This window comes from Nannobrachium achirus (genome assembly GCF_963921795.1).
Source record: "Nannobrachium achirus genome assembly, chromosome: 15".
NCBI lineage: Eukaryota > Metazoa > Chordata > Actinopteri > Myctophiformes > Myctophidae > Nannobrachium > Nannobrachium achirus.
In genome coordinates, this window is record NC_137822.1 from 24,304,242 (window position 1) to 24,322,657 (window position 18,416).

Consider the following 18,416-nt stretch of genomic DNA (forward strand, 5'->3'; position numbering starts at 1 on the left):
GTCGTACGCCTGTGTCATGTGTGAACATACAAGCGTGTAGGCCTGTGTTTGCTTGTATGAGCTGTAGTTTGTATGAGCTTAAATAGTTGACGTACAAGACTTAATAAAGCTGCCCGAAGCAGGGACGCCATGGGTTACCGTGATTAAAAATAGAGACAGACAGACAGAGAGGCAGAGGCAGAACTCCTGGGAGACAGAGGGCCCGTTTGTGAGCTCCAAAACACCCCTGGTGCATCACCAAACCAGACCTGCACAGGAAAGAGGACAGAAGCTGCAACCAGGTACTGTACATAAACAGCTGGATGGAACCACCTGTAAAGGAAAAACACACACACCACATGCATAGTACACACACACACACACACACACACACACACACACACACACACACACACACACACACACACACACACACACACACACACACACACACACACACACACACACACACACACAGACAGACAGACAGACAGACACACACGCTCTCTCTCTCTCTCTCTCTCTCTCTCTCTCTCTCTCTCTCTCTCTCTCTCTCTCTCTCTCTCTCTCCTTACATGAACAGTCCAGTTGTGTGCAGTGGAGCTGAGAGAGACAGCACTGTCTGGTTCACCGCTGTCACCTCCATAACCTCCACCGTCACCCTCCGTGGAAACACACAGACACAGAGGTGTCTGTCTTTGAAAAAAACCTGTTTGTTTGTGGAGGAACCTCTGGTTATTTTATTGGCAGACATGCGAACTCTCTGGGAGTCTGAGGAGCGTCACAGTGCTGGTTGCGTTTATAATGCGCGTGCTTATTTGACGCGAAGATTTACACTGACAAATCTGTTCATCGTTAGGTTGGGTAAATTGGTTCACATAAACATGTATGCTGATTTCATAATTGTGTTTGTCCAGACCAATTTAGTATATCATCTAGCTGTCATGAATATATGGTTTTCAACCACCCTCTACTTAGTTGACCAGAGTCCCCCAGAGCTCTATACTAGTCCCCCCCCTGTTTTTGTTCTACACTTATGTCTTCGCCACAAATACCACATCTACAAGCACACAACATGACGCGTTTTGACACATTGTGATCTTGTAGATGTGATATTGAAGCCAAATGTTCATCTCTAGAATAGGGACGCTTCGGTGGGGTTCATGTGGTTAATGTATGGCAGCTTAAATTCAATTGGGGTTACAGCATTGTTATTGTCACTGCTGAGATGTGTCACACTTAGTTTGTCATCGTCAAAACAAGTTATTTACTTCAAAGCAATGGCATCTGATGCGCGAACACTATAAACAAGTGATGTGAAGACCCAGCCCTGTGCGCAATGTTGTTAGGATTCCGTTTACAAAGCAGCCATAATATTGGTTACATGCGTGTATAGGTGCAGTAGCCGGTTTACTGTAAACCTTGATATCTAAACAGCCTGTGTTGCTATTACTGCTGCCGTGCATCAAAGAACAGTCTTGTGTCCTCACAAGGCCCAAGCTACAATTTGGGCTCAAGGCGTGGTCCGGCACCCGTTGGGCTGTGTCCGCCCTGTGCACCAGTAATGACCCCTTCCCTATGGGGACCGTTTGATCTGGGCTGCCTCTGTGCCTCGCTAGGGCCTATTTCTGGAGCGCGGGGGGGGGATAAAGGGAGCTTTCAGACCTGGTGCCAATGACCATAATTAAGCAGCTTTAAGGGGTGGCAGCGAGCGCACTAGCAAGCACAGGGTTTGTAATTTGGAAGAAGGGGGCAGAGTCGCTTTGGCTCATTGGAAGTATGTGGGAGGGTCAGGTGGCACCCAAGCACCGAAACACAGGGTCCAGAGTGTGTGAAGGTGCTTGTAAAGGAGATGTTAATGACCTGCGTCCATTAGCGCCCACCCCTCTTGGGTGACTGACAGACAGCTTTAGGCACCGTCCGGGACCGAGAGGTCACCATGACTGACACATTATTAGGACACCTCAGACAGATATTTGTCTGATTCATTGTGTATTGAGGTCCTGTGCAGCAGTAGTTCTATCTACTCTATCTATCTATCTATCTATCTATCTATCTATCTGGCCACATGCCATTAAAGGAGTAGTTCACCCCCAAAATGACTTTTTTTCTATTGATTACTCATGCCATGGAGAGTAGAGTTCAATAATATTTTTTGGTTTTTGTCACATTCCTAAGACAAAAATGTGATAACAATAAATTTACCCCCATTGATTCCGGATGGTGACCCGTTTCGAAACGGGTCACCATCCGGAATCAATGGGGGTAAATTTACTCGAATCAAAATTTTGTCTTAGGAATGTGACAAAAACCAAAAAATATTATTGAACTCTACTCTCCATGGCCTGAGTAATCAATAGAAAAAAAGTCATTTTGGGGGTGAACTACTCCTTTAAGTATATCAAGCCCTTAACAGTCAATATTTCAATCTTTTTTCCCACACTACGCTTATTAGTTTGACATTCTTCGTACATTTCGTAAATCGTAAACATATAGGTTCTATACAATACCGTATATTGTATATTGTTAGGTTGAAGAATCCACTCGATATAGGCTAGCAAACCAGTTTTATTTAAACTAGTTGAAACGAGTTGAAATTGCTGATTGATATAACACATATTTGACAGGTTTTTTCTCTGCTTCTTGATTTGTGGTTGGTATCATTCAAATAAGAGTATCTTCAGCTATTTTTTCAATGTATCGCATCATTCGACAAGATGCACTTTCATAATCTGAGGGTTCCCAAACTTTTCCGGCCCGGACCCCACAAAATAATCATATTTGAACTGGGGACCACCCCCAAATAATTGTAGTGGAGTAATATTTGGATCCAAGATGTAGTGGAGTAGAAGTAAAGGTATTGGAAATTGGAAACACTCAAGTAGAGTACAAATACCTCAAAATTGTACTTGAGTACATGTACTTACTGTAAGTAAATGTACTTTGTTACTTTACACCCTGCTGTTGAGTGAGGAAAGTTAGACATTAAGCCAGGGGCGTCAATTGGGTATGGCAGGGGTATGCAGCTGCCATACCCTGGGTCCAGGGGGGAAAATAAAAGTTACTTTTAAATATAAATCCATGAATGTCTCTTTGTCTACTCTGCTGGTTATTATGTTGTTAAATTACATTAGAACAACTACAAATGCAAAATTTAACAAAATTGTCACTTAAACAAGGTATTATAATTATATTCTCCACACTTTTATTCTCCTCATCTTGACAGAATGGTATATTCCCAGGTTCCGCAGGTCAGCTGCACAGGTGCAATGCATTATTGTTAATTGTGGCACGTTTACTAACATGCCAAGTTTAGCTGCACTTGAACACCGAAAAAATAAAAATTAAATAGAATGTATTTCTTAAAAAAGTGTATCATGTCTGTTGCTAAGGTATGGAAATCATCTGGGGACCCCCCTGCAGGTGCCGACCCCCAGTTTGTGAACCACTGGCCTACAGTATGTCACCAAGACTGTGAGCAGTGATACATGAGGATGGATGACCCTATCACCCACCCACAAAGCCTCTGACCACTTCATACACTGGAGTGCACAGTAAAGTCGTTAGAGCCTGACCGACGCCAGATTTTTGGGCCCAATGCCAATCCAGATTTTTGGACAGTCCTAGACCAATGTTTTGACCGATATTTGATGAACGAGCAAACAAGTAAATATGAAATGTACACATACTGAACTTTCTATTATTTAACCACTTAAGCCCTATTCCGAGTTTTTTCAACAATAGCAGATCTGCAAGCTCCCATTGCGTGCTATTTTTTTGAAAGATTTGGATATATATTCGTTTTAGAGATGGACAGGAAACAGGGAGAGAGAGAGAGAGCGAGAGAGAGAGGGAGAGAGAGAGAGAGAGAGAGAGAGAGAGAGAGAGAGAGACAGACAGAGAGAGACAGATCTGGATAATGTTTTGAAAGATTTTCAAACTTTTCAAAATAGGGACGCCAGGTTGAGCCAAGTGAGCATATAAGTACAGTACATGCATACATACAAACAGACAATGCGCAGGTATATAGGAGTGGTTAGAATAGTACCGCTCAAAACCTAAAGATTTGACAGTGCTGGAGTAGGAAGAAGGGAAGCACAATTTCTCAAACAAAAAGCCAAAATATCACCACATAAGTGGTGGACATGTTTGTGAAAGCTCAAACTGATGTCAGGTTGTAATTATTTGCACTGGTGGCAGAATGGAGACCTTTGGTAGGCTCAGTCCTTCAGTGGGCCATGACCCTTGTTAAGGTTAATGGCAGTGCTTCCAGGTGTGTCTCTCTGTCGGGGGCAGAGAGTAGCTCCATTAACACCTCTCCAAGGAAAATACCATCAACTAATGCTGATTGATGACGATGCGGCACATTAGAGACCAGTAAGACTCCCTAATCGGGAGATAAGTGGTATGTTGTCTGCAAAAAGCAACCTTATGGTGGCGCTAGAAGAGGGGCATGTGAGAAATCAGGGGCGGAGGTTGTGGTTTGCCAGCCAAAGTAAGTTTGGTATGGATAGGGGCAACAGAGCCGGAGATAGCCTAAGTGTCTGCAAAAAGCAACCTCATGGTGGCACTAGAAGAGGGGCATGTGAGAAATCAGGGGCGGCGGTTGTGGTTTGCCAGCCAAAGTAAGTTTGGTATGGATAGGGGCAACAGAGCCGGAGATTCCCTAAGTGTCTGCAAAAAGCAACCTCATGGTGGCACTAGAAGAGGGGCATGTGAGAAATCAGGGGCGGAGGTTGTGGTTTGCCAGCCAAAGTAAGTTTGGTATGGATAGGGGCAACAGAGCCGGAGATTCCCTAAGTGTCTGCAAAAAGCAACCTCATGGTCGCACTAGAAGAGGGGCATGTGAGAAATCAGGGGTTTTGTCCCCCTTCACGCAAAACAATAAAGTCGACTTCAACTCAACTTTTTACTGACACAAGTCGACTTGCAAAAATCACAAGTCGTTAATGCCCTATACATACTGTACATACATACATACATACATACATACATACATACATACATACATACATACATACATTACATAAGTATACATACATAGCCTACCTCATACCTGTGTGTGTGTGTGTGTGTGTGTGTGTGTGTGTGTGTGTGTGTTGTGTGTGTGTGTGTGTGTGTGTGTAAAACTTGAATCAACTTTAATTTTATTCCAGTATTTCTATCTAGGCGTACACATTTACCTGATTTATCATTGAATGTTGTCTACTAACTAAAATAACCCACTCTCCTCATCAATGTGCTACTGTAGGCCTATGACACTGAATTTGTGGTAAAAATAAATAAATGCCTTTTTAATTTAACCCAGTTGCATGGACGGGAAAGGAAATAAATAACCTTTCAAGTTTACAGTAACTTCAGTCAGTTCCAGAATATGTGGAAATTTGATCAAACAATCCTGCAATTTTAACTCAGATTATTCCAAAGAGGCCAATTGGCTTAATGATTAGGCTACTAATGACTAATTGACTTTATATCAATTGGGCAATCTTTCTCTTAAAACAACCCCAATTATCCCAGATCCCAAAACGTTGAATTAAAAAAGGTGGACAAACAAGTAGCTGCTGCTACACAAGTCCCTTATGAAGCAGTTTCTGTGTCAAGTTGCTGCCCACCACATGACGCCTCAGAGAGCGCACCAGGCCGTGTTTTCTTTTTTTCCCCTTTCTGTTCACCGGGACAGGGCTTTAGGTTTTAGCGGGTACGTGTGGCCACCCCCTGGAGAAGGCGTGTAGTTGCTCGGCGAAACCGCTGGGCTTGTAACTTGACACCTGGCTCTGCGGTGCCTCTGCCACCGCTTACCCACAGAAAGGCTATTTAAAAAGGAAAAGGATGAGTGCCGTCGCTCCTGACTCCGTAACCTCTTCCAGGAACTCCGACTTTCTTTCTGACTGCAACGTCCCTCGCTCTGGATCGGCATAAATGAATGAATCACAGGGGAATATCGAAAGACAACCACCCGGGAACATTTTCTGTCAAACCATCCTGCAGAGCGACCCAGGAATTTATGTCGGGCTTGATAGACAAATCAATAGGAGTCCTTCCCTCTGGAACTTCATCTCAAGCTTCTCAAATGTTTAGGACGGAGACTGGTGCATTCTGCCCCCTTGCAAAGGAGTCACGCTGTGATTAACGGATCAGGTTTTTGACTGCCAGGACAAATGAATACAAATGAATTTAGGGACCCGAAGGAGAGATTGCAGAACCTCTCAACTCGACACAAAGTAAGTGTGTTTTCATTTCTCTCGTGATCCATGTTGATTGGATGGTAGAATTTGGGACCAAGCCATGGAATTATTTACACATTTGACCCCCGCGGGATACCTCAGCGATGTTGTCTGGGACTGCGTGGGTCCTATGTTTAGGCCAGTGGTTTTCAACCAGTGGTCCGGGGACCACCAGTGGTCATTGAGGGGGTTCCAGGTGGTCCCCAGCGAAACGATGGAGAGTTGGTAACCAAATGGACCCATATAGATCTTTAACTCTTGGGAGCGTAAAATGAAACCGGGTCCATTTGGTTTCATATTTTTACGCTCTCAAGAGTTAAATTATTGTTGAACATCTGCATCTGGCCTACTTGATTTACAAGAAGTCTACAAAATTTGAGGCTAGATTTGTTTTCATTTTGATTACATGGACAAAAACATTGTGGACAAAAATCTTATCCAACGATAACAAACTATTCTACTGTTTGGGTCTGAGAGGCTAAATCCCATCAAATGGTGATCCGTGGCCCAAATGCTGAACAAATTATGGTCCTTTATATGAAAAAGGTTTTAAACCACTGGTCCTTCATCCTCTGCGCGCATACCTGTAGGACCGGCTGGCAATAGTCCAGCTCAACAGTCAATTTTAAACTCGCATGAATGAATGGTGTCTACTGTTGACCAGCGAAGCTCACGTTTAGCCTAACTGTTTGGACAGGTCGAGTTATTAGACAGGCATTTCTAATGTTAGTTGGCTGATACAGGCCTCGTTTTGTTTATGCATTAATGGCTTACATACATTGTCGGAACGAAGTCCAATTTGACCGTTTTTACGCACGAAGCGCGCGGAGGACCATCGACACGTTTAGGTTAATTAAGCACTAAGCTGCCCATGCACAGTCGCTTTTACCGAGACAGGAAGAGAAAACAATGTCCTTTATGGAAGTCTAGTATAGAATAAATGTAGGTATTGGCCCATTTTGTTGCTTTAACTGGAAGATATCATATAATCAATTTCCCACTCCATCTTTTGCGCGTTAACTGTTCTGCTTGCCACAATGCTGATTTGCTATTATTTTTCATATTTCATTCAGCGACGAGCGACCTACGGACAACGATATTCTGCCTCTCATGACTAATACATTGCAGCCGTTTACTCTGGTGCTCTTAACTTTCCTGTGTGTACTGTGTACTCTGTGTGTGTGTGTGAGTGAGTAGGGGAGAGAGGGAGAGACAGAGAGAGAGGGGGGGGGGGGGATCATATGCAGAGAGGGAGGGGGCATTAAATAGCTGTGGCTGCACTGCAAGAAACAAAATAACATCTATGACGGATCTGTAAGAACACTTATACCTTTTAAACCAGCTGGAGTTAGTCGAGGTGGTGAGTTGTGGGAATGTCTAGTAGCTAGCTAGCTGTTATCCATATATCATACACAAGGAGTTGTGGCAGTGAGATTGGTAAACAATCTCAATAAATGCAGCAACAACTAAAAAGAGTAAGGAAGTTGGCCTACTTAGAATGTCTGGAGATATGACATCTCTAAACTGTGTGTGGCTTCTCTGGAATGCAGGTTTGCCAAATGGCTTTCAGATAATATTGCCATAGGCCTAATGTTCCTATCAAATTGTGTGAGACAAATTGTTTAAAACCTCATTAACCCAGGTGTCCCTATTTTGACAAATACCTAAGCATAACATAGGCAGCATAATAAAGTAGGCTAATCAAGCACGTAGCATTTGGTGAGTGACTTTTCAGTCTTTCTCTGGGCTTGAGTGGTAAATGAAGGGATGTACCATATGCCATATATAAACTCACCAACTGCCCAGTAACATTTATGGCAAAGAAAAGCAGTTGAAACATTTGAGGCATAGGCCTTTAGCTATCCAAGAAACTGGTAAAGCTAAGTGTATTTATGTTTACGTTTTGTCCACATGGTGTCGCTATCTGTGCCTCACTATCAAACTTTGCATTAATTCTGCATTTGTTTTTGTCCTGCAATTAACAACCCCAAACTAATTCCGTCATCACCACACACAATCATTTAGTTTAAACTGATTACAGGCTTTGTCATTATGTCATTAAATTAAATTTAAAATGGCATGCATGTCTCCTTCAAGTGTCACCTTCAAGTGTCACACCAAAGTGTCACACCAAACTATGAGAGTGGAATCCATGTTCCGCCAATGCATTTCAATGAGAAGGGAGCTTTTTTTGCAGAAATCCTCTGCTGGCATGAAACCGCTTCACTCTCATTGAAATGCATTGGCGGATCACAGATTCCACTCTCATAGGTATTTTGGTGTGAGGGCACCGTACACATTGAGCCATTAGGCTGCAGCCACACCAAAGTACTATGAGAGTAGATACCCCATTCCGCCAATATTTCAATGAGAATGGAGTGTTTTTTTTTGCAGAAATCCTCTACTGGCACGAAACCGCTCCACTCCCATTGAGATACATTGGTGGAATGGGGAATCCACTCTCTATGTACTTTGGTGTGGCTGCAGCCATACAAGTAAAAGTCCGGAATACAAAATGTACTTGAGTAAAAGTACAAAGGAATTGGTATCAAAATGTAATTAAAGTAAAAAAGGAGAAAGTACTCATTATGCAGAAGTGTATAAAATGTTTTAAAATCCTTTGAAAATAGCAGATCTACAAGCTCAGAATGGGCCGCATCGCGACACATTATAAGTTTGCAGATCGGCTATTTTTAAATGGCCGAAATGTACAGTATATATAGCCAGGGCTGAAGTGTGTAATGTATGTTTTGTAACAATAATCAAAAGTAACTTGTAACTATTAAAGTTTTCAAATATTTGTAGTGGAGTAAAAGTATAATATTTGCCTCTGAGATGTATTGGAGTAGAAGTAAAAGTATTGGAAATTGGAAATACTCAAGTAAAGTACAAAATACATAAAAAGTTTACTTAACTACAGTACTTTCTACCACTGGCCTGAAGCTCAAAATACAATATCTTCCCTGTACAAGCGGGTGTCCTCTATTAGCTCAGTGCTGGAGGTTTTTGCACGGGAGACCTGGGATCAAATCAAAGCTTTAGTCCTATACATGCAGTCGTAACTGTGACCATGGCCATGTCCTCTGTAATGGCAGCATCTAAAAGTTAGACCTGGTTCAGGTTGTTTGATAAATAGTGTAGGTCTGCCAAACGTGACAGAACGTTTGTAGTGTGTGTGTGTGTGTGTGTGTGTGTGTGTGTGTGTGTGTGTGTGTGTGTGTGTGTGTGTGTGTGTGTGTGTGTTGTGTGTGTGGTGTGTGCGTGTGCGTGTGTGTGTGTGGTGTACGTAGGGGGCATGGCTGTCTTTGGGAAATATTTTAAGGAATTAACTGGAACAACATTCCAAGTCAGGGAAAAAGGTGTTTGTGGTAATAGGGAAACCTCAAGCCGGATTTAGACGTTATCGTGTGGTGGTGTCACGTGCAAGAAATAGCAGATCTACAAGCTCTTCTTAGCTCACAACGTGATGTAACACATCACGAGTGGGTTAAGCTTAAAGATCGGATGTTTTTCGGCACACTATACCTGTAAACAATAAAGTATTAAATCAAGCATTATTGGGCTCCTCGTGACGTTTCACCAAATTTGGGTGAATGTGACTTTTCTCTCATTCTCTGATTGGATGGGAGTCTCATGAGATCAGTCAGCTGTTTGTGTACATACTTTAGTTTATACATGTGCGTGTGCATCGTGCACAAGATGAGTGTCCATGTCTCCTCCTCTCAAGCACATGCACACACAGTACAGCATGCTGTACTATGTGTACAGGTTGTATGTGTGCGTGCATGAGAGGAGTGTGCATGCTGTGTGTGTGTGTGTGTGTGTGTGTGTGTGTGTGTGTGTGTGTGTGTGTGTGTGTGTGTGTGTGTGTGTGTGTGTGTGTGTGTGTGTGTGTGTGTGCGCGCGTGCATGAGACTGAGTGGGATAGAGTGTCATTGAGGAAAAGCAAGAAAGAGGATGCTATATTGATTACAAGAATGATGCCTAGAAACAGATTATACCAGAAAATGATACCTGACAGAAGAGTTAAAAAAATAATCTGAGCACATCAAAGTCAAACAAACAAAGATTGTGCTAATTATCACTAATATTTACTTTTTTATTTTGGTGCTATTTATAGTAGCATATACTGTATATTTAGCACCTATACTGTATATATATAAGCTTAAAAACCAGTAGAGAACCTCTAAAGATCCATACAGGGGCTGAACGTGTTCTTTGTATGACAGAGGTGCTATATATAGCACCAATATTGTACGTATTTTCTTAAGATAGTGAAGAGGTCATAATCCAAATTCTAAACCTATGATATCATTAAGTGTAATTCCTTCCACACAACACAACTCACTGATGATAAGTGAAGATCTAGGGTAGCAGGGTAGTCTCTCGAGACAGATGTTTCTGCCCAATACAGACTCTGAAAATGAGTAGATAAAGCAGATCATTTCCCCACTTTCATTTAGCCTGTGCAGTTGCGCAGACCGGAAACTAAATTAGTCAAAGCCTAGGTGTCTGTTTAGCAGAAATGGAAATGTTTTAAAATACATGTTTTGCGAACATTGTGTCGTGAGTCGTGACAAGTGATTGGTCGAATGCCCTTCCAGTCTGAAGAGAAAATAGCTTCCGGTTGTAAAATATTCTTTCCCGGCGGAATTACAGAATCTGTGGCATTTGAAGACTGTGAAAGACATGCAGTAGTCTGGCTTGAGAGACTAGTACCAGGGTGCAACCCTCACCCTAAATAGACCGTTATTAGAACCCCTATTAGGGGACATTTGGACACTACTCAGAGTTACAAATTGAATACATTAACACTGAGGACTTTACTGTGTGTAGGTTCACCCTTTAGAATGTCATTCAAATGGATAAACACACAGCTCAACTCCTTTGGAATTTGACAGCCATGGACATTTAGGGTTAATGAGTATTTCCCCACGTGTCGACGTCATGAAGAAGACATTTACATGATTACAGTAGAGCAGAGCAGAGTCTGGCACTTTGAACGATGAGTTGAGTAGCTCATAATAAAGAATGTAGGTTAGGCTGTCTAGCCAGTAATTGATGAGTTAGGGGAAGTCTTGTTCTGCTGGCCTGTATTTTGCCCACTCAGCTCCGCTGCAGATTCCCCTGAGCAGTCGTGTCAGACCCATGGTGTTGCAGTGTGAAAGCCGCAACACACGGGGACTATGTGTGGATGTCAGCTTTATTGACTCTCTGAAGCAGAGTCTGGCTTCTCGCCATCACAGCATCACTGTACAGCCGAGCTCGCTCCCTCACGGCACCCCGGATGAAAAACCCTCTGAACCTGTCGCACACGTTTCAGAAAAATCACCTCAAAGAAAGCCAAAACAAACCAGACTTTTGAGAAAAAACAAAATTCCAAAAGACAACAAAATGGTTTTCCCATGGCAACAGGGTCTAGTTCACAGAGATGTAAGAGCAGAGTGACAGATTTACAGTCCTTTTGACTGTAGGACAATTCTCAGCATTTACTGTTCCAATCATGGATCTCTGCTTAGCAGATCAGATATACAAATCCCAAACTGTAAATGTTCTTGAAGGAAAAAAAACAGTTCCATCGGATCTTATGTATTCATGAGATTTCAATCTGGCATCCCTATTTTGGGCACATTATAGGAAAAATGTATGCATTATTTAGCTATTTTACTTTTTTTGTTGTTGTTAAAGTTGTTAAATATTTGCATAACCGATAGAGAGAGTCAGTAATGTTTGACTAATAGCATTTACAGATAAAACCCCCACAGAATCGAGGTTCTGTACAAGGTTTCTACCTGACAGTGACTATATGCAACTTTGTAAGCAACTAAACATCTACACGCAAACGCACACACACACACACACACACACACACACACACACACACACACACACACACACACACACACACACACACACACACACACACATTATCTTGTTGCAGTGACTACGGCCAGCTGCGTGGCGTTTGATTGATGCTGATGTTACTAACCATGGAATCAGACAGCGGTTTCCCGGCGTGCACCGCTTCTTAATGGAAATGATGGTGGTCAGACTGAGTTGTAACTAGACACCGTTCACGCATGTGCACATTTGTGTCATCATTAACGTATGCACATACTGGAACATACTGTATATTTTATAGTTACATACTTGACAGCGTTTCCCTTACGTTCTGTGGACAACCACCCCCACACTGTAGCCCTCAACCCACAGCTGCTTAAGACATTTCCTCTGTGTGTGTGTGTGTGTGTGTGTGTGTGTGTGTGTGAGATGCGTGCGTGCGTGCGTGTCCTGTCATATACCAGATCTTAACCTCTCCACTCTCCAATCACTGCCAGTGGTGACGATGGAGATGAGGGACCATTTGTGAGTGTGTGTGTGTGTGCGTGTGCGTGTGCGTGTGCGTGTGCGTGCGTGCGTGCGTGCGTGCGTGCGTGCGTGCGTGCATGCGTGAAGCATGAGTTTCGAACCTGCGCGGGAAGGGACACTAAAGCCAAACATCTTAACCACTAGGCCTAAAGAGGAACGCCTCTGGCCACGGGAGATATTAGGCTTTTTGGTCATTGGTAGACAGAGGCTCTGAGCCACTCTGCTACACTCATGTTGCATCTAGGCATACTGTATATACAGTATTGTTAGTGGCGCTAGTAGGAGGATTGATAGATCAAGCTGCTGTTATGTCAGAGGCTGTGAATTCATGTTTTGGTGTTTCTGAGGTGATGACCCATATTGACCCAGATCTGAAAATGTTTCTGAAGAGCCCAGTTCTAAGTGAGTAAACAGACAGTGGCTTTACTTGAGCCAGTTTGTTGTTGAATTGGATATGTCATCCTCTAATCCTCTTTTGGAACATTGTCCTTTACGGAGACAGACATACATGTATATACCGTATGTATATGCGTAATTATAAGGGGGATTCTATCACCACTCACCAATATTGCTGTACACACTTATGTCAGTGGATATGAGGCTGTGTAATGTGTGTATGTACAGTGTCAGTCGGCCTATGCAACAAATTTATATGTATATTATTTACAGTCAAACAACAGTGAGTATAGTGAGCAATATGCTTCTTATCAACATTGAAACATTTACAGCAGTTAACTTGAGCAGGCAACATGCCATGATGGTACTCAGTGTATATCCCAGTTGTTTATCCCAGGCCAGTGTGCAAATATGCTGGCGTTCAAAGATCCAAGAAGAGAACAGAGCATGCAGGTGCTTGCTCATGTGGCTTTACGGCTACGGGGCAAGAAAGGGCCGACCGATAGTCGTGTTGCACCGGGGGAACGATGATGAGTCTGTGGCCGAAGGTGCTCCTCATTCCCGCTGGCGCTCATCACAGAGGGAGTGGGGATATGGGAAGGGTTCATCAGGATAGCTTCCAGCGTCCTCCTACACCCCCTCGTCGTAACCACCTCCAGATTGTCCAGTTATTATTCTCCTAACTACAAACTAATTCTCTTAACTACAAATCTAGCCTACAGTTTTTTAGTGTCCGTTGAACTGGAGGGGGGGGGGGGGTATTGGGAAGGGGGCAGTGGGAGGAGGGGGGGTATGTGAATGATTACAGTGTTGCTTGCGGGGTGGGAGTGGGGGGACTTTCGGGAACCCGGCATAGTTGCAGAGCTCAAGGGGGGCTGGGAGGTTGAACCTGCTGAAAGACAGGTTAAGCTCATTGGCACGTGCTATAATTCCCTCCACCGCAGGTTCTGGCTGCCTGTAATCCTCGTGCCGTGCACACCCGCCCCCCAGACAGCACACACACACACACACACACACACACACACACACACACACACACACACACACACACACACACACACACACACACACACACACACACACACACACACACACACACACACACACACACACACACAACTCTAGATTTTGTTGATTTGCTTGATTTTGTAAAATTTTGCAGTTGTCCTCCAGGCCAGCCTGCCCCTCTTGAGCTCTCTCTCTCGATGGCCTTGCCCCCCTCAATGTGACGGGCCATGCAAGCCCTCTTTTTGTTATTTAGAATTTAGGAAATGTTATTGGAGCGGAATTGCATTTTGATAGCATGTTGTTTGGACAGGTGCTAGGTTTGATGTTGTTTACCTGGTATCCTGGTGTCTTTGAGGCATTGTTGACATGGTTCCCTCTGCACTTTACTTATGTGATTAAGTATTTACCTTGTTGTTTGTCAGCCCTAGTCGTTAATGCTTATACTCTGCATACTCTGATCTCGCACTGCTTCTTCAGCTAATGCATACATGGGCAACTGGCGGCCCGGGGGCCATACCGTTAATACCGGAATACTAATATATTATTGATTCCAGCTGTTACAATTCCAAACATGACCTGCTTTAATTCCGTCAGTCTATCTTAGTAGCTTAATGACTAGTATAGTAGTATTAAAATGTATATATTTTTTATGTCCAGTGTATTTGTATTTAAGTTCATAAAGTTAACATGAGTGAGTATATAACTAAATGCGTTGGAAATGAAATCAACATGTTAGATTTCAGGATTCCAATTAAAAAATAACAAAAAAATTACTCAGGATTCCAATTCCGTTTTGAGCTTGTAGATCTGCTATTTTTGCTCCTTTTGTATAAGATACTAGAATTACAAAGTAGAATGTAGCAATATGCAATGTGGCCCTCTGGAGTGAAGGTGGAAATATAGTGGACCTCGCCATCATCAAAGTTGCCCATCCCTGAGCTAAAGGGACACATTTTAATTTGGAATTCCTGTTCAGCAGGGCTATGATGGTACCATTTGATCCAGGGCGTGTGGTTGGAGAAGCAGCATACAGTACCTTGCTGCAGCGTTGATTTTGACAGCAATCTTTTGTATTTTGGAGGGTCTTGATGGATTTTACACTTGCATGCATGGTTGCATGCTGAAAATAGCCTATTTACAAGCTCGACAGAGCTGCGACGTGTTGTCAGCTAGTTTTTATTTTGTTCTCATCAGTGAAAAAAGGTGGTCGACTAACATTTGTCGTCATAGTCTACGAAATCAAGCCTGCCTTGTTGATGGGTACGGTCCTCTCTTCACAGAATCTAATGTGATGACAGTAAGAGTGCATTGATGGTCTCTGACAGTGGTGTAAAGTAACTAAGTACATTTACTTAAATATTATATTTAAGTGCAGTTTTGAGGTATTTGTACTTTACTTGATCAATAAACATACAGTATGCACCAATGCCTCCTCATGCTTGTTGTGTTAGCAAACTCGAAGACTTAAAATTAAAGACATTTTCTGTGTATTTTAGTTTTATTTCAGTTGGTTTTGTAAGCGCACAATATCTCCACAGTGTGTGTTTGTGTGTGTGTGTGTGTGTGTGTGTGTGTGTGTGTGTGTGTGTGTGTGTGTGTGTGTGTGTGTGTGTGTGTGTGTGTGCGTGCACGTGTGCGTGTGTGTACTCTGTGTGAGTGTGTGTGTGTGTGTCATATATCAGAGATACATCATAGATGACTGACCACATGAATCCCTGCAGTAAAACATAATAAAGTATGTGAGAAGCTGCACTGAACGATATATTGTAGTGAAACCTAAGTAATACTACAGGTGGGGGCTGCAGAGGTGGAGGGTTTTGATTCCTGGTGAGCTTCATTTGTGGTAGTAGCGAGAGATGTTGAGCATCAGAGTGATGGTTTTCATTCAACCTTTTTCATATCACTGTCCATTATTTATCCAGCATTTGAGCCACCATTTGATGATATTTAGCCTGAGTAGAATATTTTGCTGTCATTGGATAGGATTTTGTCCACAATTCCATGCTGTACTGATGCGGCACCATAGCAGAGATAACAGGCAAAGCGTTGATCAAAATAATTATTCTTTTACTTTCTCTAGTTGTGTAGACTTCAGATGCAGATGTTAAACAACAATTTAACTCTTGAGATTGTAAAATGGACCCATAAGGATCCATTTGGTTTCATTTTCATGTCAAGAGTTAAACATCTACATCTGTAAACATCTGTATAAGGGTCCATTTGATAACCAACTCTCCATCATTTTGCTGGGGACCACCTAGAACCCCCTCAAGGATGAGCGTGGGATTGACTGGTATGCTCTATGCATGTACTTTAAGAGGGTACAAGCCAGATTATATCTTGTGACCTGATGTACCTTGGGAGGGGGGGACTGGAAACCTCCTTAATATTTGCATACAGCAGGTGCATGCTATTATTATTCCTCTCTTTCTTTCAGGACACATACTGTACTGGGTGAAGTTTGTCAGGGTTTTGGAGATAAAAAAATCATGTGATAATCGTTGGTGCTCAATGACCATGATGAATGCGCTGGGGTAGGCCTATCTCATCTCTAATCCCGCAACAGTGGCTTGGATGACGTCACTTGCATGTGCTACTTTGGTACTATAATCTACACAGTATTGACGGTGATATATGATGTGACCTCAACCCCACATCCAACAGTTCTATTCTCTAGTTCCAGGATACAGACCAGGATTCTTTAACCGTTAGGCCTACATGCTGTGGATAACCATCTGAAGATCACCAGAACGGCAGTCCCATAGCCTTGACACTGTGTTTGTCACTGACAGATATCATCATGACTGTGTGAAGCCATCTGGTTCAACTAGGCAATTTGGAATATTTACTTTTAGCCATGTTCCCATGAAGCACAACCAACTATAGTCCCTGTAATTCACATGGTTCTTTCACCAGCGTGAACTGTTTGTATGTCTTGATGATGATCAGTTACCAGACATTCCCATGACAATAAATGAGACACACAGTAAAATGTGAATCTATTCCTGATCTGTACGTGTCTCTCTCACACACACCCCATATCGCGCATCCATTATGCTGAACCCATAGATCCTCAGGCTTGTGTACTGTAAATAGGCCGACTCGTGGTCACGGTCAAAGTCTCGGTTGCATCCATTGTTCCACTAGGTTTGACGGTCTATGACAACAGCAAAAAAAGTAAAACAAGAAGACTATTAATAAACATTATTTGTACGGTAAATACTAGTACTTAAACAATAACTAGTAAGACGCCTCATGTGCCAATTCTTGGCCTTCTGGCCATTGATGTATATCGGACCAGTTACCCTATATGGAGACCCCTGGAACCCATATATGGATTATGGAGATCCATGTACTGTATTATACAGTACATGGATCTCCATCCACCAGGGGTCTCCATATCAAACATATAATTTTCCGAATGTCTGTCTGAGTGTCTGAGTGTCTGAATGTCTGTCCGAGCGTTTCTCCTCGGTGGCTGGAGCAATTGATCGTTTGCTGGCCCTGTTACAGATGTTGTCATGTAGATCGGTACACAGTATCTCTGTAGCCTTTAAACGAAACGGGTATTTCTTACATTGATGCTCCTACATATTATCATGCAAGGACCAGAAAGTTACTTTCCATCCCTCATAGTGTATACTGTGTGCACAGTGCACACCCCATAACCCACACACTGCACATCATTTCGGAGCTCATATCTTTGAACGGGTAAGGACTAGTACAGTATATTGAGATGCTGTGAGAGCCCAAACATAGTTACTCAGTTATTCGTTATGTGAAAGTCCTATGACATCTGACATCATACCCTTTTATGCTCATACATGGAGATCCCTGTCTGTAGAACCAGCCACACAGATATGGGCTGTCTTGGCCATCTGTCTTGGCCATATATGGATTCTGTTAGTGTGGTATGTGGCCAATGTGGCCTCCATATATGGGCATTCCCCTATGAAGTCCTGTTATATATGGGCTTAATATTGATGACATCAGGGAACTCCATATATGGGCATAAAAGGGATTCTGTTAGTGTGACATCACAGTGAAGCCAGAGCGTGATGTCACAGGACAAGCTGTGACCGTTCACCTACTAATCTGCGACCTACGGTCGCAACTAAGCATGATGGGATATCATAGTCCTTTGTGAGGCCATTATTGCTTAGTTAACTCGTTTATAATGGGATAAATATTAACTGACATCTTCTCTTGTCTTCCCTACAGGAGAGCCCTATTGCTCTGCACCATTTTATATTGTACTTGTTACCTGGGACTTGCACAAGTACACCCTGAAGGTAAGACGTCAACTCACCTTAACGTTATGCTACGCCGTAAAAACAGTGCAGTGGCAGTGCCGTAGCAGCTACGGCACTGCCACTGCACTGTTGCACACTGTAAAAAATCACACCCGTGTGAACTGAGCGGTGGTCGTGGGGGGGG

The 18,416-nt window shown here is 42.9% G+C and overlaps 1 protein-coding gene across 1 annotated transcript in view; it reads left to right on the forward strand.

Annotated features, from left to right (window-relative positions):
• Positions 1-6,150: 6,150 nt before the first annotated feature.
• LOC308300050 (uncharacterized protein) overlaps positions 6,151-18,416 on the forward strand; it is a gene marked incomplete at both ends in the record, with an annotated part of 131,748 nt that continues 119,482 nt past the window's right edge. Inside the window, 2 exons of the mRNA XM_080743815.1 lie at positions 6,151-6,203; positions 18,201-18,271. Of these exons, the coding sequence (XP_080599941.1) occupies positions 6,151-6,203; positions 18,201-18,271 (124 nt within the window). The remainder of the gene's footprint in view (positions 6,204-18,200; positions 18,272-18,416) is intronic.